The following is a 25,411-nucleotide window of genomic DNA, read 5'->3' as shown; positions in this document are numbered from 1 at the left end:
AAAACATTGTTTTTAGGCAAAAAAACTAGTTTTCAGTTTTTTGCTTATTTTTTATTTTTATTGTTATGGAGGGTGACTAAGGTAAAGTGATGGGAATTTATTTTAATAATCACCAAAATTAATTCTGCTTTAATTTTGATTTCGATAAAAATGGATTGAAGAGAATATGTTTTGCACACAAGTAGTCAAGCTCTTTTACCTTCCTTCGTATTAGAAGGATAAAAAATCATTGGTGTAAAATAAGTGTATAAGACAGTTAAAGAAGAATAGAAAAGTTGAAAAATATAAATACAGACTTTAACTAAAGGTTAAAAGCAAGAGTATGATGTGAATTACAAAGAAGTTTTTTTCCTTAGTTGCAATGTATGATAGAATTATATTGACTATTTTGGCAACTCAAACTGCATGTTCTATCTTCCAGTTGGATATGAAGTCAGCTTTTCAACATTGATATCTTTAAGAATAGGTATTTGTTGATCAATTTTTTAGTTATGTGAAATTTGATAATGAGCATAAGATATCCAAGTTGAAAAAGGCTCTATATAGATTGAATCAAGTTTTTAAAGTTTGGTACAGTCATATAAATGTTGTTGGCATAAACTGTCATTTGAGATTAATTGCTAAAATCACGATGATAGAATTCATTAGCTCTATCAAATATGTATCACCATGATCCCAACTAAATTTTTTGTAAATATTTATTACTTTCCATACTTAGCAGCCTTGTATATGCTATAAGAACATGATCTCATATTCAGAAAAGAAATGAATAATATATCATTGTAACATGGTATCAGTGCATCAACTCTAGGACTTGTCTGATTCTTTCTGTGAACCAACAAAAAGAAAGGAAAAGAAGACAGAATTTTGAAAAATTGAGAAAATAAAAGATCTTACCTCCCCAACAGAAAACTCCGAAGTCCATCCTTCAACCCTTGCTAACTTAACATCTAGATTATTATAGATGTTAAGCCAGATAACAACTACAGCAACTCATGAATCTATTGTTGCACCAATCGACATCAAGTTAAATGATACAAATTATGAACTGGTCCTGAGTTGTTTAGATGTATATATCTAATAAATATAAATTGAGATATATAAATGAAGATCTTCCACAATTTATAGAAACATATCCTGCTTTAAGAAAGTGGAGAACTAAAAATGCAGTGGTATTTGTTTTTTCACTTGAGTTGAGAGAGGGGAATTTTTTTAAAAAAATTAGCCTTAATTTTACTGGAAGTTTAAAAAAAAAAAGCAATATTTCACTTTTTGGCAAATGAAATGAACAGAGGAGGGAATTTTTGGGGATACGTGTAGCTCATGGAATTAAAAGGAAAAGAGGAAACATGACTGGACAGGATATATCTTTGACGATCAGCAAGCTTTGGTTCAAAAGAAGTTTAATTTTTTTTTTATTTTAAATTAATTTTTTTAATGATTTTAATTTGATTTTGATATGTTAAAAAAATTTTAAAAAATATATTATATTAATTTATTTCTAAATAAAAAACACTTTAAAAAACAAAACAATGACTAACACAATATTAAATAGGGTTTTAAATGAATTAAAAAAAATACATCTTAAACTCCATTGAATATATTAATGAAAACAATGTGATTGAAGCTGAGCCGAGGAAACATAATCAATCACCCGAAATAGAATCGGTTGCATGGTCCATCCAGCAGAATTGTGTGCAGGTGGCATTGCTAGGACGTGAGAAGTGTAGTATCTTCTTCACTTTAGTTTTCATGATGGTTAAAAAGATCGAACACGCCCATGTTGACATTCTCTGAAAAAAAATACAAATCGATATTTTTTTAAAAAAAGTCGATTATCTATAGATTGACCTGATAATTCAGTAATTCAAGTCTTTCATTGAGTATTTTTATCGAGTCATATCCTGGACAACAACTATGTTTTCTCCTATTTAACTTATTTACTTAAATACAAATGTACATATTTACCATTTTTGAATACCGATTTCTTTTTTTTTTAGAGAATATTAGTTTTAATAAAATTAAAAGGTTTGTTAGTGAATGTTTTAAGAGAACCACAAAACGAAAATATAAAATCAAACCATTTTATTGATATATTATAATTTAGAGCTAGTGCTCCAAGATTTTTTTTTTTTCCATTTTAGTCACAGCCACCGGGGGCAAACCCAATCCTTTCCTTCGCACCATCAAAGACTACTGTGTAAGTCTTTTGCTGAAAATTCCCAAAGATTGAAACTTCCTCATCCAATTCCGCAAATGCCAAGCAGTACACCTTGCTCCCTGGAACCTGCAACATGATCCCCGAAACATCGATATCCATCTCCACGCCACCTTCGAAGAACACACTAATCGAAGGTATTGCAACCGTGCTATAATTACTGAAGTCATAGCATGTGTCTAGAAAGTCATCTTGGTCCAACAAAGGATAACCTTTCATCATTTCTCGGAACACTGACCTCAGTGCCGAGTATGCCTTCGGAGGCAGCCGAGTGAGCACTGCACCAGAGTCGATGGTGCTAGCAATCTTAAAAGCCGATGCATCTATCAATAGTTTACGGCCTCCAACACTAATTCCAGTCATTTTGATGTCGTAGTCCGAAGGTGGTGCTGTTTTAGATACTGGGGAGAATCTGACATCATTCGGCACTTTGCCGCCGAAAGTAAGATGACCAGTTGAGCCAGGAGTTGACGGTATACAATAAGAGAAGAGTTTGTTGTATATATTAGCAGTTTGTGATGCAAAAGATATACGCTCGCGGTTTAGTCCCATTATACCAGATTGTCCATGTGATTCACCAGATACTTGATCGCTGCATCCAATCAAAATGTTCTTGAAGTCGTACTTTAAATGGCTAAAGGATATAGTTTCGGTGGCCAAAGTTCCTGTGGAGCTGCTGTTGTCTACATATGCAGTTATGTAGGTGCACTTCGGAGAGGAGCATCCTGTATCCACAACATTGAACATACAACTCTTGAAATTTTTTTTTAAGGTTTAATTTATCCATTTTTGTTTCAATAATATCGTTAACCAGCCAATTAAAACTTTTAATGCATGTCAAAATAATAATATTTACCTTGCCTGATTGATTGGCATAGCTTTGAGGAACATGGAAGGCCTTTGAATGAAGCTGACTTGGTTGGATCGAACACAGGTACTTTTGGATAGCAAGCCTTGCACGGCTTACATTGAGTCCAAATGAGACCACTGCCTGTGTCAAATATAAGTGGCATTTCCTTCTTGGGCGTGCCCATTCCAACGTTGACAATATAGTCACTTGCAGTGATTTTGGATAGACCATAGAACGGGACACTACTCTTCATGTGCTCAACACTGCTGGTCAAGTTCATTGAACGCCTGGCCTGAATAATTGAGTCCACTCGAAGTTTGTCTCGACGGAGGATTTCGTTGAAGGATGATGCTGGAGCAGTTGATGTTCTGTGTGGATTGCATGGACCGAACCTGTGTACTAATTTTAGGGATGATGAACCCTCGTTGAGAGCTGAAACACAAAGCAATTACCTTAAGAACATATCAAGTGCAATCCTCTCTCTCTACAATATCCTTCATAGTAATAGTAGTGAGAAGAAGGAGGTCATGTGCTTAATTTTTGAATCAAGAACTATAATACCTTTGGAAGATTCCTTGCAGACTTCTGATGATGGGAGAGAATTGATTTTGAGAGTATGAAAATACGCTCTCGTTTCTTCATCGGCATTGTCCTTCAAAGAGTTACAAGGGGAAAGAAGAAAAAAACCATAAATCACAAAAGAAAGTAGTGATTTAGAAGACATGGGAGCGCCAATGGGAGACAAATATTCTTCTCTTAAACAATTATTATGCTTCTCTCGAGGCAGGCACATCTATTTATACATGCACAACGAGTTAATTATAACCTAGATAGTATAGTTTTTTAAAATAAACGATGATCAAATTATCTCGATGTGCACAAATTATTTTGATTAAACATGAATTGTTTTTTTATCAACTACAAATATATATGGTTGTTGATCTTAACACTGGCCTACGACCCTTTCCATTATAGAGCCTTTTTATTTTTATATTTTAAAAATATTTTTAAAAAAAATTAAAATTTTTTTATTTCAAATCAATATTTTTTTTATGTTTTCAAATCATTTTAATGTGCTGATATTAAAAATTATTTTTAAAAATTAAAAAAAAATTATTTTGATACATTTCTAAATAAAAAATATTTTAAAAATAACTACTATTACATTTTCAAATATCCTCTTAATTTAAAGCATATTTTATTGTAATATCATTTAGTAATGTTTAGAATTACAGTAAATATTACTTATTGTTTCAATGTACTTATCATCTCTTTTCAGGCTCAAAACACAAGTTTTTTAAAATTAAACAACATCCAAAACAATCTACTTCAATTGATAAGCACATTTTTTAAATCTTGCTTTTAGGGGGTCGTTCTTCAACTTTAGTGAGATCAGAGCCATGTTCAGACAACGTGAAACACAGGTTGATGTTTTTTCTCTAGATTGATTGATGGTGAGATTTCAAATAGTACTCTGTTCTTGTCTTCAGAAGTTTGGATTTATTTACCAATCACCAATTATATGTTTCCATCAAAGAAAAGAGATTAGCGGATAAATTCATATTAAAAGGTGAAATTGTTAGAAAATTAATATAAAACCATTTTACAAGACTTATCTAATTAAATCTTTTGAGTTAATATGCTTTTTTAACATGATATTATAAACTATTTAACTAAATCGTTATAAATTTAAATTTTATTAACCTCGTTTTTTTAATTAAATTAAAATTAGTAGTCAATTGTTTTAAAGCAATCATCTAACAACTTGAATTTAATTTTATTCTTGATAAAGGAATGAAATCTTTAATTTTAAAGTTTTTTTATTTTTAATTCTTGGGAAAAATAAAAATATTTAGTCCTTGAACAAAAACGTTCGTACAATTGGTCCCTACAGTTTGTAAGATTGGTAGGTAACAAGCATGTGATTTATAAGAAAGAATATTAAAAAAGTAAAAATTATTTAGGAAAAAAAGTAAAAACTAAATCCTATAGTAATTAATATAGATAAAATGTAACCCAATAAAAAAAATAGTGAAAAGTTAAATTATCATTTACAAGCCTAAAACACAAGCAGGTGTATTCCTTTTGGTCGTGGACCTAACAGGTTTTATTAGTAAATTAAGTCTTATGGTCGATCTGGTTGGTCATAGGTGGAGATGTTTTCATCTAAAATATTTGGAAAAACTTACGGTATGAACAGTAATATCTCCCCAGTCTTTTTTTTTCCTTTTAACTACTATATATTAAACTGTATATTATATTGTTAATATGTATTTATATCAAATGAATGTTGCTGTCAAGTGGTAAAAAATAGATAAAATAAAAAACACAACAGCATATCGAAGAACCAAGTGGTTGAAACTTGCACAGGGTTACATTACCTTATGTTTAATTTTTATCATATAAATAGGGATAATGAGATTCAAACTCATGATCACTTGGTTATCAAGACTCTAATACCATGTTAAAAAATCATCTTAACCCAATAGCTTAAGCTATTAAGTGATCCTCAAAGATATGATTTATATTATACTCTAACATAATATATAAATTCAGTATGTCAGACTTTATCTCATAACATATATCATATATCAAGCATATTTTTATTATAGTGTAATTAAATAAAAAAATAATTTTAAAAAATAATTTTTTTAGACCGAACCAAGTTATTTATTTAGGAAGTTAATTTGGATGAATTTAAAATATTATTATCTAAATATTTTAAAAATACATTTTAAACATTATCATCTTACTATTGTTTTAAATAAAATTGAGTTTTTACTAGATTTATTATGTTGTGTTTTTATTTTTTTTATAGTTGACTAGGTTATATATAAAGATCAATTTTAACCTAGATTAATCTAAAATCTAATTAATCAAGGAAGGACCTAACCCAACATGTCTTGAATTTTATTTTTTTAATTTTATTTTCATGTGTTCAATTTTTTTATTTAAATGTTGCTATTTAACAAACTTAAATTTTGGATTTATTAATCATATCATATAGATGCTATTTCACATATAGCTTTTCAAGCTATGATATTTTTTAATATTTTAAAAAAGGGTGCTAATTAACAAGATATTTGCTCAAATCTCACTTCCTTGTTGTCGTGGACCTTGTGGTGATGTTCATAGGACGGAATTTTTGGGGATATGTGTAGCACTGGAATTAAAAGGAAAATGGTTCCCAGGAAACCGAAAAGAAGGTAATGAACAGAGCAGCAGCTATTCATCTCTTTCTTTCGATGTTTCCTTTGGGTGGAAGAAAAACCAGCCATGAATTTTCATAGCACATGATGGGTACAACTAAAAAAGATCCCACTTTGAGCCAAATTGTAAAAAACTTCTCGAGCTTGATTGAAAATACAAATCGTTGTTGTTTCATCTTTAATATCATGGTTTTCTCAATAGGTCTCACTATTAGAGTTTTATTGAGAAATTTAAGGGAAAAAACCCTTAAAAATCATTTCAATTTTTTTTCTTTGGCGGTGAATATATTTTCTTAAGTTGGCAGAGGAAAAAAAGGGAAATGGTAGGATTTCTATGGGGGTTTTTTCTTCAATTTCTCTGATAACGGGCCGTATTCAAAAAATCATATTGTTTAGGATAAAGATCAGAGATCTTTTAGTTCAAGAGTAATTTTTAAAAAAACTTTAGCCTTAATTTTACTCCAAGTTAAAAAAAAATGCATTATTTCACTTTTTGGCAAATGAAATGAACAGAGGAGGGAATTTTTGGGGATAAGTGTAGCTCATGGAATTAAAAGGAAAAGAGGAAACATGACTGGACAGGATATATCTTTGACGATCAGCAAAATTTGGTTCCAAAGAAGTTTAATTTTTTAATTTTAATTTTTTTTAATAATTTTAATTTGATTTTGATATATTAAAAAAATTAAAAATTAAAAAATATTATTTTAATTTATTTCTAAATAAATAACATTTTAAAAAACAATACTAAATAGAATTTTAAACAAATTAAAAAAATATTACATCTTAAACTCCATTGAATAAATGAATGAAAACCATTTTATCGAAGTTGAGCCGATGAAACATAATCGATCACCGAAAATAGAATCGGTTCTGTCATAACCCAATTCTAGGTTATTCCTCAAAAATCAATTTTTTTTTCAAAATAGAAATAAATAAAATAAAATAAAGGTTGATAATGTGGAGAAAGCAGATCAAGGAAGACTATAAAAATAGAAAAAAATCAAGCTGTAATTTTTGGAGGAAATTCAAAGCCTAATTGTACCCCTATTATGCCCAAAAATTGAGAAAAAAATACAAATTCAAGATCAAGTTAAATGATTATTAGACGAATTTGTATACAAATTAAGTTCAATGACATAATTAAATTTTTAATAGGCCAATTTGATTTAATCATGGGCCAAATTGAATTTTAATTATGTTTAAGAATTAATTTGGGTCCAATTGAAGTATTTAATTAAGTGCAAGGACTTAATTATACTTTAAATGAGTCAAATTAATTAGGGACTTAATTGGTGAAATATTAAGTTTGGGAGCCTAATTTGGGCTTAATTAAAAAGATTGGAATTTTAAGAGACTAAATTTAATTTTTATCAAGTTAATTGATTGAAATTAGGGGGCTTATTGCAAGAAAATTGAAGTTTTGGGGTCAATTAGGGGTTGAATTGACAAAATTCACAGCCAAGGATATTTCTGTAAAAGGCGCCAAACTATAGGGGTGAAATTGACAAAAAACCAGGGGTGAAATTGAAGAAATTGAAAATTTTATGGTTAATTAGAGGTTCAATTGAAAGCACTTGAAAGAGGGAGGACTGAAATGAACTTTGGCCAAAAAAGAATTCTGGTACTGTTCAGCTTTTTCTTTAATTCTCTGACATAACTGTTTCGGTTACCTACTTTGCAGCTACATTGAATGTACCTAACATCCAACAAATTTTCCAAAACTTGGACGAAACTAATCCCCAGGCATCCCTCTATGTCTGGCTATGGTCTTCACCGGCTCACTAGCAAACAAACAGACGTGGCACCACCCCAAAGAGGACAACTCAGGCAGCTTACAGCTGCAGATTTGACAGTGTATCATGCCTAATTTGAACTAACAGTTGGGATCCTTCCCAACTGAATCAAGGGTTGTAATTCCCCCCCCCCCCGTGTAGAAACGATTTCCCTCTTCCACTGCCTATAAATAGAGGTGGATTTGTGGCCTGAGGGAGGAGAAAATCGAGTCCAAAGTTGACAAAAAATCAGCCACACCCCTCTGTTTTTCTCCTTTCTTTTCTTCAACGAGTACTCTTTCTCCTTTCTCCTTCTTAGTCGTGCCTTCAGCCACCACCACTGCCACCACCGGCTTGACAACCATCCTCTCCACCACATTTCTCCCTCTCCTCTGATTTCTTCTCCCTTTTCCTCCACAGAGGTAGCAGCTCATCAGCACCACCATTTTTGTTTTCTTCCTTCTCCAGCACCAACAGCAGCAACATCAGCACCGACCTCCATCTCCACATTCAGCTTTAACACCATCATTTCCATCAACCCAGCTCCTCACCAGTGGCAGAGCAGCCACCGTGACCTTCTCTCTCTCTTCTCCTTCCAGCCTTTCTCTCTCCTCTACAACCTTTTCTTCTTCCTCCCACAGCCGACTCTGGCCACCATCACCTCAACCGCTGTCCTCTAAGTCACCAGTTGAGCCACCTCATAACGACCGAGACCCCCACGCTAGGCAACTTCCTCCTCCCTGCATTTGCCTCTTTCTTCCTTGTCATGGCTGCTGCATGCAAGAAGCTAATTAATTAGCCCCTAGTTTGGGCCGGGCCAGTTATGGCCCAGCCTAAGTGGCTAGGTATGGCTTGACCCCTATTTTTTTAAAAAAAAAATCAAAAATCATTTTGAAAAAAAATTGTGATTTTCTCAAATATTTTTCTATTCATTTTGTGTAATATCAAGTTGTATATTTACACTGTCAAATACAAATCCGATATTAAAATACCTGGTTTTCTCCGAAATTTTTCAAAAACAAATTTCAAAACATTTTCAAAAAGAAAAAAAATATATCTGTGGGGTGTAAAATTACACGATAAAGTACTCCCTTATGAAAGATACAAGATGTAAATAAATGCAATGCTAAAATTCAGACTTTAGAACTGTTAGGGCTTAACCCGATTAGGTAGAGACTCTCTCATGAAGAGAGATCGATCTTAAACCTTAGAAAAGATCAACGAATAGAAACCCGATTTAGAAAAAAACAATCAAACAACAATGCAGCTTACCTTAGGTAAGGTGCACTAGGGGTGATGAGTCTTCCCCTTACACAACCAGTCCCTTACCCAGACTCTCATAAACCATAGGTTCATAGTGACCATAATATTAGGTGACGACTCCTAAAATCATAATTTTATGATTAAATCAAAAAAATCTTCCCAACACACAACACCTCACACAGGAGGCACGACAGAAGCCTCTATCGTCGCTAGACAACGTTGCGTCGGCTCGAACCCCACGACAGGTTGCATGGTTCATCCAGCAGAACTATGTGCAGGTGGCATTTCTAGATTTGGTGTTTCAAGTCTAATGACTCGGGTCACAAGTTTAAAAAATTTATATATAAAAAAAAACATTATAATTTTCTTTATTTTTTTACAGGTTGTTCTAATCGTATAATCTGGATTGCAGATTTGGTGAGATATCCTTTCTTGGCCTAGGCATAAATAGCATTGTTACATATTTAATATGACTAATTTTTAATGTTTTTTTACCTCATTTCAATACTTAAATATCATTTTTTTGTATAAAAAAATAATTTGATCCCATGACAAAGTATGGACACCAAGACTAGTATTTCCTAGCATTCAATTGTGTCCGAATCCCAATTATTGATCTCTCACGGAAAATCAATATTATCGTATCCTTCAAGGAATTATAGGGCTTCTAGAATTACTAGAACTTGTATGTTCAATGATAATTGAGAAATATCTTTTCTTGACTTTGAAAGTTTGTCTTTCGTGAAATCGAATCTTGTGAAATTCAAGTTGATGAACTAAAGTGAAAGCTATCTTAATTCTAAGAAGTTATATGAAGGTGTAGTTAAGAATAACTTTATATTACTTTCTAGCACAAACTTATAATTAAATCATCAATATTTTTTATTTAATTGTTTTAATTAATTTGAGTGACTAGAGTGGTAAGATTTGAATTTTTCATCATATTATATCAAAAAATATTGTTAAATGAAATTTTAAAAAATAATTTAAATTTAAAAATATTGTTAAGTGACGAACAAGTTATTGATATATTCACTAAGTCTTTTGAATTGGAGTTGTTTATGAATTTTAAAATATTAATCGATGTATGCACTAAAAAAGTTCTTGTTTAAATGATAGTCTTTCTTTGTTTAAATTGAATGTTTAAAAACATTAATTTAAGAGAATAAATGATTGTCGAGATATTAGTTGAAATCCTAGTTCTAGATCAAAAAGGATTTGTATTTATAATTCTTAAATATCTAGTATTTAGAATTCTTGTTGAAATACAATATATAGTTAGGGCTTATGGCTTATCTTCATCCTATAATTTTCTTATAAATATAAAGATAATGTATTTAGAATTTAGACGTGTTGAATATAAATTAATAAAAAATTAAGAGGTTAAATTCTTGAATTTTTAATGTTTTCAACATGTTTTTCAATATTTAGTCATGAGATTAGCATGTAAAAAAATAAATGAATAATCATATCTCTAATTTCAAATTAGCTTCTTTTTTTTTTATGAATAGGTTTCGTTGTCATGACATTATCATTTAAGGTTCGGATTCTAGGAGAAACAACGTGGATGCACAGTTATCAAACTCAACCTGAGGGTCCCGGGTTTCACGGATCAATCCAAGTCCACCTGGATTAACCTGAAATTTTTTAAAAAAATATTTAAAGTTTTAATATTTTATAAGAAAAAATCCATGTAAATATAGGCTATATATGTTGTAAATAATAAAGTTTAAAAGAATATTTTTAAAAGTTTTTTATCCCATATTGAAAAAACATAACTTTTTTTTTTATGAATATAGAGTATATATACTAAAGGGCTTCAAACCTCACATTGAAAAAATAACTTCTTTCTTGTGAACACAAAGTATATATATCAAAGGATTTCAAATCCCACATTAAAAAATATTATGTTATCCTTTTAAGTTGAAGTATTTAAATCAAAAAACTTTTTATCACACATTGAAAAAACATAACTTTTTTTTTATGAACATAGAATATAATTACGAAATTGCTTCAAATCCCACATTGAAAAAATAATTTTTTTTTTAGAAATACAGAGTTTATATATTAAAGAGTTTCAAATTTCACATAAAAAAATTAACTTTATTTTTTTATAAACATAAAATACATGTATGAAAAAGTTTCAAATTCCACGTGAAAAAATAATCTTGGTTTGATGTTCCATAGGTATGGTAGGATTTTAGCATGGGAAAGTCCTCGGTACCTTGGTCTCTGGGCGAGGGGAGCGGCGAGGCGTTTTTTTCTCTCTGTTAAAATGACTCCATACGGTACCCTAATTAATTCAGTAGACATTAATAAATCTTGGGCTTTGGCTCTATTAATCTGGGCTACGTTTTTTGGGTTGTACTCATAGGGTTGATGGGTTTAGGATAAGCATACTTGTGTTCAGGAAAAAAAACGTAACAAAAAAAAAATTAAGTAAAAAAAACAAAGACAACATCAAATTTATGTGAATAAATATTTTGTGGGTTTTAATGACAAGTATATTTTTTTAAATCATTTTTTGTATCATTGTACAATAAAAAAAATGTTTGTCTTTTTAGTTTTTTTTTTATTTTAAAAAAACACCAAAAAAATATTTTTTACATTTTAGCTTTTGAAAAATTATTTATTTTAGCATCTTCATAAAAAAAAACACATATATTTTGACTTAATAACAAGTATATTAAGTGAATTAAGACTTGGCTAAAATCAAATAGCTCATTGGACCTACATACCAAAAAATAAAAAACCCATGTTTTCTAAAAAAACAAACAAAAAAACAAATAATGATAAAAAAATCTTGATTTTCAAGATTTTTTTTTTGAACAAAAGTGACTACTCCGGGACCAAAGCTAAATTCTTGTCATTAAAGCTTGATGAAATCTCCCTATTCAGGGGTAATCTTTATTTTTTATATGTTTTTTTTAAGAAATTAATGTCCAGATTTTAAAATTAAATTATAAGCTATATTTATTTTTAGCAGTTTTGATCAAAATTATTAATGACTTCACATTAATATTTTTTACGAGTCTCTTATTTTTTTTGAACTAATATCTTTTTTTTACGTGTGTAAAGACCGACGTCAAATTTTTCACAAAATATTTAGAAATTAAAAATAAAAAAATAAAAAACAATTAGGATAATTAATAGCAATAAAAAAAATTTAAGAGAGAACATTTAATGAAGGTAAATTTTTGTAAGAAAAGATGCTATAAGAGTGATGTGATTCTTTTCTTAAGCATAATTAACTCTTTATTTAAATCTCTAAAATCATTACAATATATTTTAAGATCCTTGATTTTTTTTTTAATTATTAAGTGATGGCTCTAATTTTCAACTATATACAATTATTTTTTTAATAACTTAGCAACTAAAAATCTTTCCGAAATATACAAGTTCATACATTTGTAGTCATTTTACGTGTTTTGCAACACCACATAATAGCAATAATCATTGGAATTCAATCAGAATCAAAGTTGAAAGATTGCTCGATTATGATATTACTCATCTCAAAGTCGACAATAGCAAAAAGTTTTTCGTCCAATACCAAATCTAAGTGCGCCAATAGCTAGCAAATGATTCCTCCAAGTGATCCACAGATCGTTTTGCTCCTCCATGAAAAAAACAATATTCCAGGTCGAGGGACTCAGGGCCATTCAATCTATCCATTGGTAGGGATGTGAGGCTGAAAGTTGCCTCTGCCATCCCAAGCAAATTAAGGTTGGAATGGAAACAATATTGGGTCTACGCACTATGGATGAAACTGGACACCATGATTACTTTATACTGTGACTACAGGACATGGCTCTCCTATCAAGGAACTTCCACTCTTTAACATATTTAAGATAAATTAGAAGTAAATAAAAATTTAATTATAAAAAATCCTTTATTGACATATAATAGATATAAACCTAAAAAGTTAAAAGATAAGAAGATTTTCTTATAATTTATGTAATTAAAAGCAAACTTAAGTCATTTTTTTGCTTATTTTTTATTTTTATGGAGGGTGACTAAGGTAAAGTGATGGGATTTATTTTAATAATCACCAAAATTAATTCTGCTTTAATTTTGATTTCAATAAAAATGGATCGAAGAGAATATGTTTTGCACACAAGTAGTCGATCGAGCTCTTTTACCTTCCTTCATACGCGCGTTTTCTACTCCATTTTTCTTTAGTCATTCAAGAGCATAGATTTGTTCAGTTTGTTTTCTCAGTTCCTTTCATTAAGCTTGATTAGTGTGCAATCAATCAAGGTGGAGCTATTGAAATTTTAAAAAATTAATTACAATTAATTTGTTTGGTATTTATATCCAATAATAAATAATAAAATTTTAAAAACAAATAATACGTACATTAATATCAATGCAATTTGTATTTGTTTTATATTTTTAATACTTCAACAACTATACTAAACTATTTGTTTATATATATAAAAGTAAATTAGAAAGAATGGTTTCACAGTCATCAACCAATAAGTTTTCATGACCAAGACTATGTTTTTTCATAAATCACAATGATGATCTTTTATTGAGACAAAATCAGATTAAGTTAACGGTCACTTGAGACAATGTCAGATTAAATTATGGGTCACTTTGATAATGATTCAAAGATTTTATTTAATAAAAAGTTATAAAAATAAGTAAGGTATATTTATTAAATATATTTTTATGAAATGAAGATTATTTTCTCTTAATAAAAGATTTCAAGTATAAAATGAAGATTATACATAAAAAATAATAAAAAAATATTTCATAAATATTTTAAAAAATCTCGTTTATAATTTTGCTCAAAGCTATCATTCACCTTAAACCAGCTCTGCATGGAGATCATCAACCATGACATATATATATCGTTTTTGGGAACTACTAGTTTTGGGAACTACTAGCTAGATTCTTTGAAATTTTGAAAAAAGAAAACAAAAAAACAATAACTTAATTTATATGAAATTTGGATAATCTGGCTATCAATGTAATCTGTATCTCTCTCTCAAAAAAATTTCTATTTAAGTGATTAATTAAGATTTTGATAAGAATATCAATAAAAAGGGCTTTTATTTTAAATTAAGTAGCTATTGTTTCAAATTTTAAAAGTAAATGTTTGGTTTAGAACTTAGTTTTGCTGAAAACATATACATGTGTAATTAAAAAAACAAGCAAAAGCTAATTATCAGATAGATATATTTTCCCATATTGTTTCTCTTATAATTGGCTAAAAAAGATGATTTACTCTATAAGCTTAATTAGTTACCAAGGAAGTTCGCGTAATTAATGGGTCCATGTGCGTATTAATTGTGCTTAGAGTTTAATTAAAGAGTATCATGTTTAGTGGATTTGTGCTTCACATTTCCAATATTGGAAGTCATGGGTGCCTCATTAAATATATCGAATGTATTCAATTTTCAAGATCTAAAATCATGCTTTCCCTTTACCATCGAACTCAAGTCTTCCACCTCAAGAATAAGTGGATATTTGCCTTATCATTGACTTGGGTCAATTGGCACTTTGCTAATAATCTTAATTTTGTTTGCTTTGACTTGAGAGTCTTGATCTTTGATTTCTTTGGTGTTGCTATGATTATTTGATTATAGAGTATTTAGAAATGTGATAACAGTAGTTGTTTTTTAAAATATTTTTTATTTAAAAATGTATCAAAATTATTTTTTTATTTTAAAAAAATTATTTTTGATATCGGCATATTAAAATAATTTAAAAATACCAAAAAAATATTAATTTAAAGTGAAGAAAAAAAAATTAAAAAAATATTTTTAAAATACAAAAACAAACAGGCTAAGTAACATCAATTATCAATCATAATATATATATATATATATATATATATATATATATATATATATATATATATAAAAGGTATAAATTCTAGTATTAGTTAGTGGGTGATAGTGGATTTACAATGTAAGTGAAAAGAATAGTAGTATCCCATTAAGAGTGCTCGAAATTAATTTCTTTTATCTTTGTTTAGGTAAATGGACATAGTGAAGAAACTTCTCTGAAGGAGATCTAGTAATTAATTAATAAAAAGTACTGGTCTCCATCCACTGAAATGGGATGCTAGTGGCGCACTTGGGCTTGATAAATGTATTTTTCTTTTACAAGATTGCTATTACCCAAAATTATGATCTTGAACTCATCTTTTTACAAAGTACTCCATTCTAATTCATTTGAAGGATTTTTGTGATATATTATGAAAAAAAACAATAAATTTGAGGTGAAAATACTATTTCTGTTTTTTTTTTTTTTGAAATATAGGAATATAAATATATTCCTATATATGTTGGAGGTTATTTTCCAGAAAATTCGATCGAAAATCCTGAGGTAAATTATAATTGCAACCTCAAAATTTGGATGTTTTTTCAATCAACCACCTGACTTTTCAAATTAAAAATCACAGCTTACCCAATTCTTGGCCAGGACTTTAAAATAACCTCTGGTCGCTTCTTATTATTCAGTCAATTTCGCACCCGCAATTTCATATATACATGAATGAAGCTTCCTTTTTGGTACTGAAATCTTTTTGTTTAATCATGGACAACACCAGAAAGGAGTATTTAAATATTAAATGCTTTAATTAGTGGTTTCAAAGCAAAGGTCAATTAAGCTAGAAAAGTTATCACTGGCCAAGACTTGATTTATTGCGTTACATTTTATTTAAATATTAAATGCTTTTATAGTATATAAGGCCCCGATGAGCAAGAGTTCTGGCAACACAACTACGAACGAGAAGGGCTACTTTGTTTCCAATGGCCACCCCAATTTGTTCCATCTCTCTTCTGGGTGTTTTTCTTCTTCTATTCTCTTTGGAAAAGGGTTATGCTGTTGAAGAAAATGAGGCTACGAAAAGCTATCTTCATATTATTAAAGTCAATTCTCTTCTGCCAACAACTGCCTGCAACCACTCTTCTAAAGGTTTAATTACCATTCGAGCAATCTTTTCTTGATTCACGTTTATTAATTATATATATTCAACTTTGTTGATCCTATGTTGGTTTAATCACGATTCTTTATTTAGATTCTATGCACATGCAAAATAATTCTTTGAATGATAGACATGAATATCTAAATTCGTACTTTGGTTAACGTTTGTCAGCTTCGATTTCATTTGATAATATAATTTAACATGTTTTTTAAAGTATTTTTTTATTTAAAAATACATTAAATTGATATATTTATAATTTTTTAATGATTTTGATGTCTTGATATCAAAAATAAAAATAAAATATTATTTTTAATATATTTTCAATTAAAAAACACATTTTTAAAAGCACTATATATTACACACTCTTGGTTTAAAAAGATAAAAAGAACAATTGAAAATCATGTCTAATTGTCGTTTGTTTGTTTAAGTACAGTCCCTCTAAAAAAATCACTCCAAAATCTTTATCCTTTTTTATTTTAATTATAAAAACCCTCTAAACAAATACAAAAGTCATGCATAAAATCTTACTAACTGATATATTCTTGGACTCTCTCCAATCTCAATTTCTTAGCTCTGCCCAGCCCCGCCCTATTTTATATCTAAAACTTTAAAATTCTTTTCAATAAAATGAATTCATGGATGGTTCAACTTATTCCTAATTAAGACCACCTCAGGTAATAAACTCAGTCGAGTGCCTGCATGTCATCACACTAATTCAAGGTTTATGCATTTCAGTTTCAAACAGTTTATCCCTGGAAGTGGTGCACAGGCATGGCCCATGCATTGGTATAGTGAATCAAGAGAAAGGAGCAGATGCTCCTTCTAACATGGAAATCTTCCTTCGAGACCAAAATCGAGTGGATTCAATTCATGCTAGGCTCTCAAGTCGTGGCATGTTCCCAGAGAAGCAGGCTACAACATTGCCGGTCCAGTCTGGTGCATCTATCGGTGCTGGTGATTATGTTGTTACTGTGGGTCTCGGCACACCGAAAAAAGAATTTACCCTCATATTCGACACCGGCAGCGATATCACTTGGACTCAATGTGAGCCATGCGTGAAGACTTGCTACAAACAGAAGGAGCCAAGGTTAAATCCGAGCACGTCTACTTCATACAAGAACATTTCGTGTTCCTCGGCGTTGTGCAAATTAGTCGCGTCAGGTAAGAAATTCTCGTTGGAAAAGTAACTCTAATGCACAGTACAATAGTTAAGCATAAAACTATACAATAATAACAGTTGTAATAGTTAAGGGGTCATTTGGTATCGAGTTTTTTATTTTTTATTTTTAAAAACATAAATAGAAAACTGTGTCTTTTCAACATAAAAAAATCATTAATTAATTGTCAAAATTTTCCAAAATCAAGTAAAATGGTTTTAGAAATTTGTGTAAATTTTTGGTGGTTTTGCTTTTTAAAAAAAAAAATCAAAGCAAACAAGTTTTCTGTTTCTGTTTCAAAAATTTTTAAATAGAAATATAAAACAGAAACCGTCAATGATATCAAATGATTCCTAAGTTTTTCGTCGCAATGGATTCTTTAGCATAAATGCTGGCGGAATTAATTTCTTATAAATGTTGTGATATCCAATGTCAAAACCTACCTTATTTTCCATTCAAGATAAAAAAAAAAAAATCCACTACCTACGAATAATAATGAAGGCTTGACTTGATTATCAAAAAAATAATAATGAAGGCTTGACTACAAAATGTATTTATAATGCATTTTTCTCAAAATATTTGTATAATTCTCAAAGATTTCCTCTGAAACTCAATTTTATATCGTAGAAATTTTCTTAACTATATGACTAACGTATAAACAATAAATTAATTGATGTGTTTTATCATCTTATTGGTTCGATTACATAACAAAAAACTTTTCTTCTTTTAAATCTATGCTCCTTGTACATTTGAACGAGAATATTCAATCCTAATTTTTCATTTTATAGCAGGGTGTTAACAATAAGATACAAATTGGAATTTTAGTCATGAGGAGTGGTATTTAAGCATAGTTGTATATATTTCTCTACTATGCAGAAGGTAGCCAAAGTTGTTCTTCTTCGACATGCCTTTACCAGGTGCAATATGGAGACGGCTCCTACTCAATCGGAAATTTTGCTTCAGAAACATTAACCCTTTCATCATCAAATGTGTTCAAGAACTTCTTATTTGGGTGCGGGCAACAAAACAATGGCCTATTTGGAGGAGCAGCCGGTTTGCTGGGACTTGGTCGGACCAAGTTAGCCTTGCCATCACAAACTGCTAAAACATACAGAAAGCTCTTCTCTTATTGCCTACCGGCATCCTCCAGCTCCAAAGGTTACCTCAGTCTTGGTGGACAAGTCTCTAAGTCTGTGAAATTCACTCCTTTGTCTGCAAACTTTGACTCGACGCCTTTTTACGGCCTGGACATAACCGGACTTAGTGTTGGAGGGCGCAAGCTATCAATAGATGAATCGGCTTTTTCAGCTGGAACCGTTATTGACTCTGGCACGGTCATCACGAGACTGTCTCCGACAGCATATTCCGAGCTCAGCTCAGCATTTCAAAATTTGATGACAGATTATCCTTCGACAAGTGGGTATTCTATTTTCGATACGTGCTATGATTTTAGTAAATATGACACGGTAAGGATACCCAAGGTTGGTGTGACCTTCAAAGGCGGAGTCGAGATGGATATTGATGTGTCAGGGATTTTGTATCCAGTGAACGGTTTGAAGAAGGTTTGCCTAGCTTTCGCAGGAAATGATGATGATAGTGATACATCAATTTTTGGAAATGTTCAGCAAAGGACTTATCAAGTGGTCTATGATGGTGCAAAAGGAAGGGTTGGATTTGCCCCTGGTGGTTGTAGCTGAAATGACAAACAAGAACCATGACCAATTGTAGCTCCATTACAAATAAATGAATGTAAGATCAGCTTATACGGGGATGCGAGCTGAAATGAAATATATAGGAAAAACTAATAGGAAGGTGTGTGTAGTAACTTAAGAAACTTTACATACAGCATATGCAATAAGCTCTCTACAAAGGGACTGGGATTCAATTCTTTGTTCCTTTGCTTTGTACATGCAAGAAGCACAAAAAGTATTCTAGCTGAAAGGGAGCTGTAGGAGATGCTTCATAGGGTTTGAAGCTAGTATGAGTGCTTTAAGCTAAAAAATCCTGTGGAATTTATAGTTTCTTTATCAACAATAACGACCTTCTCGTGGTGAAATGAGGTTATTACAATTCCAGAGGATATTTTAGAAGTAAAATGGAATGAATTAGAGATTGCTTGTCAACAAAAACCTATCGTAGGTAAGAATAATAGCTCATATTAGCTTTATATTACATCAAGTTGGATATCCCATATTGATTATATATTACCTTATATGACACCAAGCAGGATATTGTCTCAAATCTCATTATCGTTTTGCTAGTAGGAACATGGCCACCTACAACCTTATCAGACAGGGTAGAATCTTGCTGAGATATTTTAAATGGGGAAAAAACATTAGCAAGCGTTTCACGTTTTGTCCTATGATACCCTATATCTTCACAAACCTATGTTTCTAGTCTTCGTTAGCCACTTGAAGGAGTTTTCACTAGATAATCAGCGAGGGTCTGCCCACAATTTAGGCAGCCTGTTCATATATATGAGAACATCATTATGATGTCTTTTTATCAGTTGAGCGGCCTCCCAACCCAATTTTCGTGATTAAAATATTGATTCAAAGTTTCTAAATACATATCAGATTAATAAACTCAGATATTTATTGTTCCGTGTACTGTATAATGATGAATTAGACAAGAAACTTTTTTTTATAAAGTTGTTCGTTGTATTTTTGAACAATATAAAAATTAATTTTTCAAATTATCTTCCTTGGATTTAAACTCTGTTTTTTCATTTATTTCCTTCTAATCTTGAGCGTAGATTTTGTTATTGTAAATGTATTTTGAGTAATATTTCCTTGAATTGGTGGATCTTTTTTAGAAAGGTAAATAAACAAGGTGATGTTATTGGAATTTTAAGAAGCTAGTTATATTTATTTTTATTTTTATTTTGCATTAAAAAATAATAATAAAATTTTAAAGATAAATGATTGATCCTTAACAATAATAAATTTTTATCTGAATATGATCTTAAGTTTTTCTGCAAGTAAGTACCTTGTATTTACTGTAATAGCTCAATTCTTGACCTTTTTTTTTGTATATATTTTGAAAATTAGAATATATATATATATATATATATATGTGTTTTTTTCAGTAAATTTAGTCATTTTTTTATTTTTTTTATTTTTATTTAATTTTTGTGTGATAAAAATAAATCATGAAAACCATTAAAAAGAACAGAAAAATAAAAAAAAAACAAAATACATAACTCAAGTTAAAATCCGACCAATAATTGAGTATCTCAAGCAAAAATAAAGTTTGAGAATTTTTGGGTTATAATTAAGGATTGAATTGAAAATAAATTAAAGAAAAATGGTTTAATTTAAGTTAATTTGGCTAAGATTGAAATAAATTAGAAGTTCAAAGATGATTTTGAAATCAATTAGGGGCTTAATTGTAAAGAAAGATTATAATTGGGAGTGGATTTGGCTTTAAAATGAAGAGTTGAAGAAACAAGGAGTCATATGAGAGCAATAGAAAAATCAAAGGGCAGTTGTAGTTCATTCAAGGGTGAAAATGAAAAAAAAATAAGAGAAAAAGAAAACAATTGACCAAAATGAAAAAATTGGGAGTCTAGGGACCAAAGAGCAAAAAGATGTCAAAATGGAGGGACTAGGCTGAAATTGGCACGATTAAATTAGAAAAAACCTATTCCTAATTGAAACAGTGCGCTTTGTTTAAATTGAGGAAGAACACGCTTTGAAGATTCAAATTAAACAACTTTGAAGAACACGCTCTCATGATCTTTTAGGGTTTAATTTTTTATCCTAATTGATTATCTTGACAGCATAAAAAGAAAGAAACATATCCTCTAATAGGCCATCTACAATAAATCAGAATTTAACTTCTAAAATCCACTACAGATTTTGATTCAAACATATCTTTCAAATCAATTTTTCCTCAAGAACAACAGCCCAATCTTTCCATATGCAAGGTCTAATTTTCAAACTTTCTTCCAAGATTATTTTCAAGGATTTGATACTTATAAAGGCAATGATTTTTTTTCTTTCATAAAAGGATTAACATCCACCTATGAAAGGGAATCCACCTATGAAAGTAGTATGAAAGTAGCAGTAACAACAATAATAATAATTTTAATAATGATAATATTAATTAATAATAATAATAGTAATAATAATAGTAATATTGATCATCATCATTTTTTGAATTGATATTTTAAAAAAATTGTGTAGTTGAATTTTTTTTAATTTCATCCTTCAATATTTAATTTACTGGGAATTGAACATCATGGTTTTTCTTGATTTAGTGCTTCGAGTCTAATGACTTGGACCACAAGTTTAAAAAGTTTATATATAAAAAAAATTATAATTTTATTTATTTTTTATAAGTTATTCTAATCATATAATCTGGATTGCAGGTTTGGTGAGATGTCCTTTCTTAGCTTAGGCCTTTATTAGTATTGTTACATATTTATTATGACTAATTTTTTATGGTTTTTTTTTCTCATTTCAATACCCAAATGTTATTTTTTATATAAAAAAAATAGTTTGATTCGACGATACCGAAACTAGTATTTCCTAGCATTCAACGGTGTCCGAATCATCCCAATTATTGATCTCTCACGGAAAATCCATATTATCATATCCTTCAAGGAAATATAGGACTTCCAGAATTACTAGAACTTCAAGGAAATAATCATCCCAATTATAGGACTTCCATATGATCAATATTGATAATTGAGAAATGTCTTTTCTTGACTTTGAAAGTTTTAGTCTTCCGTGAAACTATCAATGATAATTGAGAAATGCCTTTTCTTGACTTTGAAAGTTTTAGTCTTCCGTGAAACTATCAATGATAATTGAGAAATGCCTTTTCTTGCGTGAAATCGAATCTTGTGAAATTTGAGTAGATGAAATAAAGTGAAACCTATCTTAATTCTAAGAAGTTATATGAGGTTATAGCTTCTCTTATTTTCTAGCTCAAACTTATAAATCATTAATATTTTTTATTTAATTGTTTTAATTAATTTGAGTTACTAGAGTGGTAAGATTTGAATTTTTCATCATATTATATCAAAAAATATTGTTAAATAAATCTTTAAAAATAATTTAAATTAATTTTTTTTAAAAAAAAACCTTGCCCCCATCAATTTTTCCCCGTAAAAATTAATATTGTGGAAAAAGACTCTTCATATATTGGCGTGTTTTGCCGTTGATTGGATTGAGAACGTGCAAATCACTCACTCACTATACACATGGAATCCCCTCTTTGTGTGAAAGCTCCAAGCGTAGCCGACAGCCTAAACGCGATAACGTGTAATTTGTGATGGAGAATGAAGTGCGAAAATTTCCAAAAGGTGGAGAAAAACAAGGAGCAGCCAATTGGTCATCTCTTTTTTGAATCATATGAAAAATAGACAATAACATGGGAGGGGAAGTTTCCTTCTTTTGTTTTTTTCAAATAACTCATAATGACCCTTGTTATTTGTTTTATTTATCGAGCCTATAAATAAAAAGTTTGAACAGTGTTCTTCTTTAATCTGAATAGTTTTTATTTATACAAAAAAGCTAGATTTTAAAGAAAAAAATTATCAAATTAACTTTGTTTTATAACATGTAATTAAGGTTGATAAATTACAAGAATTAAGGGGGTTGAATGAAGAGTGTTTTATAAAATTTTCAACTCTTCTTCACCTTAATTTTGAAGTTACCTTCCTTAGTTTTAAACTTTTCTTTTTCATTTATTCTCCTTCTACTATATAGCTTAGATTATTATTAGTATTGGTGATCAATGTAAATCTTATAAGTTATATAATCCCAGTACCAAGTTATGTATTGTTAGTCTTGATGTTATTTTTTATGAAGAAAAATTATGGACATGGAGCAATGATGGTGTTAAGAAAAATATTTGAGGTGAATTTAAATGGTGAAAGTGATAAGAAAAAGAAGAACCCTATCGAGGTTGCACTATAAATAATAGATGATCAAACCTCGTTATAACATCAGTAAATAATGATTAATAATCACAACTTATTAGAAAAAAGCCTGCATAAATGAGTGATTATGAGGTAACTAGAATCAACCAATTTGTTTATTCACTTACTCATTTTTCTTTATTCTCATATTTTGATCGTGTGAGTTTCGAAGATGTTGTAAAAAAAAACAAAGTGGCAAAAGACTATAAATGATGAAATTTATGCCATTAAGAAAAATCACACTTGAAAACTGATGGCGCTTCTAAAAGTACAAAAGATTAGTGGTGTAAAATGAGTGTATAAGACAATTGAAGGAGAATAAGGAAGTTGAAAAATATAAAAGCACACTTGGTAGCTAAAGGTTAAAACCAAGAGTACAATGTCAATTACAAAGAAGTTTTTTTCCTTGGTTACAATATATGATAGAATTATATTGACTATTATTTTGGCAGCTCAAAATTCATGGTCTATCTTCCAGTTGAATATGAAGTTAGCTTTTCTACATTGATACCTCTTTAAGAATAGGTATATGTTGATCAATCTCCTGGTTATGTAAAATTTGATAATAAGCATAAGGTATGTAAGTTGAAAAGGGCTTTATATGGGTTGAAGCGAGTTTTTAGATTTTGGTATAGTCATATAAATACTTATTTCTTGAAGGAAATATTTAAAAGATGTTTATATGAGCATGCTTTTTTATTAAAACTAAAGATGAAAGAAAGATGTTTTTGTATGCTTATATGTAAATGATTCGACTTACTCTTGTACTAATGAAGCTATGTTTGAAAACTTTAAAAGATACATGATGATTAAGTTTTATATGTTTGATCTTAGAAAGTTAAATTACTTTCTTGACTTTGAAATGGCTCAATCAAATGTCAAAATTTTTATTTCTTAAAAGAAATGTGTTCAATAAGTATTAGACAATTTTCAAATGAAGAATTGCAATTTGGTGAATACATCGATTGAGTTTGATTTGAAACTAAATAAAGATAATGAAGGAAAGAAGGTTGATGATAGTCTTTACAAGCAGATTATAAGGAGTTTGATGTATCCGATAACAATAAGACAAAATATATTGTATTAAGTAAGTCTTGTAGTTGATACATAGAAAATCTAATAGAGATTCATCTTTTGACAGCTAAAAGAATACTTCAATACTTGAAAGGTACTTTAGAGTATGAATTGTTTTATAAGAAGGAAGAAAGTCATATTTGATTGACTTTATTGATGATGATGTAGGAGATTAAGATTATAGAAGAAAACACTTTTGGATGTATTTTTTTTTACTTGGTTCATGGGATATTTCATAATCTTCAAAAAAGTAATCAATTATCACTTTATCAACCACTGAAGTTGAATTTATGATCACAACTTCATGTGTATAACAAGCAATATGGTTGAAAAGATTTCTTGAAGAAATTAATTTCAAGAGACAAAGGCCTATGGTATTTTTTTTATGACAAGAACTCAACAATTAAACTCTCTAAAAATCCAGTTCCACATGGTAAAAGCAAGCACATTGATTTAATGTTTCACTTCTTAAGATATCTCATAAAGGATAGAGCAATTGAGATCAACTATTGTAAAAGTGAAGAACAAGTTATTGATATATTCACCAAGTCTCTTGAATTGGAGTTGTTTGTGAATTTTAAAAGATTACTTGGTGTTTGCACTAAAAAAGTTCTTGTTTAAATAAGAGTCTTTCTTTGTTAAACTGAGTGTTTAAAAACATCAATTTAAAAGAATGAATGATTGTCGATATATTAGTTGAAATCCTAGTCCTAGATCAAAAAGGATTTGTGTTTAGAATTCTTGTATAAGTAGTATTTAGAATTCTTATTGGAATAGAATATATAGTTGGGGCTTATCTTTATCTTATAATTTTCTTATAAATATAAAGATAATGTATTTAGAATTTAGATGTGTTGAATATAAATTAATAAAAAATTGAGAGGTTAAATGCTTGAATTTGTAATGTTTTCAACATGTTTTTCAATATTCAATAATGAGATTAGCATGTAAAAAATTATTTAGATAATCATATCTCTAATTTCAAATTAGCTTCTTCTT

The 25,411-nt window shown here is 29.6% G+C and overlaps 2 protein-coding genes across 2 annotated transcripts; one reads left to right on the top strand and one right to left on the bottom strand.

Moving 5' to 3' along the window:
- Nucleotides 1–2,068: 2,068 nt before the first annotated feature.
- LOC133674183 (aspartyl protease family protein At5g10770-like) lies at nucleotides 2,069–3,845 on the bottom strand. The gene is made up of 3 exons (XM_062095196.1): nucleotides 3,630–3,845; nucleotides 3,075–3,500; nucleotides 2,069–2,943 (listed from the first exon to the last, which is right to left on the bottom strand). The coding sequence occupies exons 1-3, from the start codon at nucleotides 3,790–3,792 to the stop codon at nucleotides 2,141–2,143; spliced, it is 1,392 nt and encodes a 463-aa protein (XP_061951180.1). The 5' UTR covers nucleotides 3,793–3,845; the 3' UTR covers nucleotides 2,069–2,140.
- A 12,211-nt stretch (nucleotides 3,846–16,056) lies between these two features.
- On the top strand, nucleotides 16,057–19,465 carry LOC133673649 (aspartyl protease family protein At5g10770-like). Its single transcript, XM_062094486.1, has 3 exons — nucleotides 16,057–16,242; nucleotides 16,988–17,413; nucleotides 18,286–19,465. Exons 1-3 carry the CDS (start codon nucleotides 16,077–16,079, stop codon nucleotides 19,104–19,106), a joined length of 1,413 nt encoding a protein of 470 aa, XP_061950470.1. The 5' UTR covers nucleotides 16,057–16,076; the 3' UTR covers nucleotides 19,107–19,465.
- The last annotated feature ends 5,946 nt before the right edge of the window (nucleotides 19,466–25,411 follow it).

Source organism: Populus nigra, chromosome 15 (assembly GCF_951802175.1).
Source record: "Populus nigra chromosome 15, ddPopNigr1.1, whole genome shotgun sequence".
NCBI classification, from domain to species: Eukaryota; Viridiplantae; Streptophyta; class Magnoliopsida; order Malpighiales; family Salicaceae; genus Populus; species Populus nigra.
The sequence above is the reverse complement of the archived record's forward strand: the minus strand, read 5'-3'. Positions and strand labels throughout refer to the sequence as shown.

Coding starts and splice junctions, on each gene's coding strand:
- LOC133673649 (XM_062094486.1), top strand. CDS start 16,077: ATGGCCACCCCAATTTGTTCCATCTCTCTTCTGGGTGTTTTTCTTCTT. Junction 16,243..16,987: donor CTGCAACCACTCTTCTAAAG/GTTTAATTACCA, acceptor TATGCATTTCAG/TTTCAAACAGTTTATCCCTG. Junction 17,414..18,285: donor GTGCAAATTAGTCGCGTCAG/GTAAGAAATTCT, acceptor TCTACTATGCAG/AAGGTAGCCAAAGTTGTTCT.
- LOC133674183 (XM_062095196.1), bottom strand. CDS start 3,792: ATGTCTTCTAAATCACTACTTTCTTTTGTGATTTATGGTTTTTTTCTT. Junction 3,501..3,629: donor CTGCAAGGAATCTTCCAAAG/GTATTATAGTTC, acceptor TTTGTGTTTCAG/CTCTCAACGAGGGTTCATCA. Junction 2,944..3,074: donor ATGCCAATCAATCAGGCAAG/GTAAATATTATT, acceptor TTGTGGATACAG/GATGCTCCTCTCCGAAGTGC.